The sequence below is a fragment of the Penaeus japonicus genome, unplaced genomic scaffold (assembly GCF_977035675.1).
Source record: "Penaeus japonicus unplaced genomic scaffold, GWHDUDI00000001_assembly GWHDUDI00000016, whole genome shotgun sequence".
In the NCBI taxonomy this organism is placed as follows: domain Eukaryota; kingdom Metazoa; phylum Arthropoda; class Malacostraca; order Decapoda; family Penaeidae; genus Penaeus; species Penaeus japonicus.
Window position 1 is genome coordinate 37,100,253 of NW_028234418.1, and position 2,500 is coordinate 37,102,752.

The 2,500-nt window shown below is 34.6% G+C and overlaps 1 protein-coding gene across 1 annotated transcript in view; it reads left to right on the plus strand.

Moving 5' to 3' along the window:
- LOC122266170 (cuticle protein AMP1A) overlaps positions 1 to 555 on the plus strand; it is a 982-nt gene extending 427 nt beyond the window's left edge. The window contains exons 2-3 of the mRNA XM_043035775.2: positions 1 to 128; positions 266 to 555. The exon at positions 1 to 128 is cut by the window's left edge and continues 105 nt beyond it. Coding sequence (XP_042891709.2) covers positions 1 to 128; positions 266 to 494 — 357 coding nt within the window. The 3' untranslated portion in view covers positions 495 to 555. The remainder of the gene's footprint in view (positions 129 to 265) is intronic.
- Positions 556 to 2,500: the final 1,945 nt, after the last annotated feature.

Below are 2,500 nucleotides of genomic sequence, written 5' to 3' on the forward strand. Positions count from 1 at the left end.
GACGACCGCGTCCACGAGGAAGATGGAACTTTCAACTTCGACTTCGAAGCTGCCAATGGCATCCGTTTCGCTCAGGCTGGATCCCCCGATGGTGATGAGGACGCTGTGATCAAGGCCGGAGAATACTCGTAAGTATTTTGAGTTATTGTTGTATGATTTTCAATGTTCATCTATCAAATTCTATAGTTATTGGTTTTATAGTTGTCGATTTTTTCTGCTAAATGTATTTGTCCAATAGTCTAACCGCAGGTTTTATGTATTTCAGCTACACTGCCCCCGACGGCACTGAAATCCATCTCCGCTTCGTGGCTGACGAGAACGGCTTCCAGCCCCAGGGTGACCACCTGCCAGTGGCTCCCGAGTTCCCCCACCCAATCCCTCAGTTCGTCCTCGACCAGATCGCAAAGGCTGCCGAGGAGGACGCCGCCCGTGCTCGTGGTGATGACTCCGATGAAATTTCCGCCCCTTCAGGCTTCTATGGTCGCCCCAACTAAATTCCTTCATTCGAACGATGTATTTGCTCTATTTATTAATGATATACACAGTATCATAATATTTGGTTCGTTACTTTATCCTCGCTCATTACACTCGTGGAAATTGCAACTCTCACAGAAGAGTACTGTAGCCTTGCAAAATTTCAAGCTTGAGAAATATTGGAGGACTGTGTAACACACACAATTATTAATCTTTCTTCCAATAAAATTGAGAGGAATTTTCCATAATGTTACAAATACACTCAAATTATATGTAATGTATAACAAAAGCGAAAAAAAAAGAAAAACGGGAATTAATCAATAATCAGGTAACTGATAATAACGTACTATTGTCAAAACAATGAATCACTCTGTAATGCACACAATCTAAATCTGTAGCGGAATATGCTGATCAATTTCTGGTTCTGCAGTGCTTAGCAAAACGTGTTGTTTACTCTGATGACCCGAAGTAGCAACAGCTCACAAGCACCTAATGTAAACAAATGCTATGGCGGCTTTAACATTTAGCGTTACGTGGATATTGGTATATATGTATATGTGTGTGTATGTATATGTATGTATATGTATATATATATATATATATATATATATATATATATATATATATATATATATATGTATGTATATATATACATATATATATATATATATATATATATATATATATGCATATAAATACATATATATTCACACATATATATATATATATATATATATATATATATATATATATATATATAGTGTGTGTGTGTGTGTGTGTGTGTGTGTGTGTGTGTGTGTGTATACAAAAAGAGAGAATGAGAGAATATATTTCATTAATCAAAATCGTTATGAGATCCAGAAAAGGATGGAACTTCATACTCTACGTCAATGATAAATACGAAAAATTATAAAACGAATAAAAAATGTAAATTCGTTTAGTCCAAGTTAAGTAGTAGTTTATGTAAGAATCATTGGTTTCACATCCGTCTGTTGCACATAATGTTCCGACGTCTTTTCATAATTTCGTTGCTACTGGAATGAATCTTACAGTGCTAAACTTGACAAAGAAAATGTGCCACTGGTAGAATTCACTACATTTCTAGTCATGTGTTCAAAATGGAAAATAATCTAACAGTTCGGAATTTATCAAAAAATGAATAAATGTTGTAGAGTATACGCAACTGTGATTCAATTTTAACGGTGTCGCGGAGTATTGATTTTTTTTTTTTTTTTTTTTTTTTTTTCAAGCACTAGGGATTTTATCCAGTATTCTATGGTTCAGATCCATTAAATTAGGTACCTTTCTTTAAAGTACAGGTCACGAACTAGTGGTCAGTGGGTCATAGCAATATAAACTAAGCAAAGAAAGAATACATGTAAGATGGGGAAAAAAATAAGTGTTAGTAGGTAACCAAAGACAAAGGTTTTTCGTATTAGATAAAGAAAGATGTAAAAACGCGATGAAAAAAAATTTGAAAAACGTTACACTAAACCATTCAAAATGACATCAAAAACAATATGACCGATTTACCGCTTAGTTGTTACTAGAAAGGGATATTATTTTGTATAAATACTACAAAGGGAGGAGTTTTAGAACAGTTAAAATTGTTAAATTTCATAGCAAAATAAAATACATAGAACTAAAATGTCGATGAATTATGCCAATACTTCTCACGAAAAAGACATGACAAAGAGAGCGATAAACATGCTAAATATTGATGATGCACATTATACCGCGTATAGAATGCTAGTACCAATATCAAGAATTCCCTTTTCCTCAATTTCTTTCGGTATGGATCTTGTTATTTCAAGGTCCGTAGGTCACTCGAATCCCCACTCAAAACGCCCTGGCCAGTCCACAGTCCTACAGTCTATGATACACGAAGATTTAACTTTTGAACAGTAGTGGAAGGAATATTATCTTTATTTGTGACCGCGTACGCAGTTGAGATTTTATTTCCCAAACGAGATCTGCTTTTAATATAAACAAAAACTTCAGCTACTTCGAAAAAATGGAGATCCAG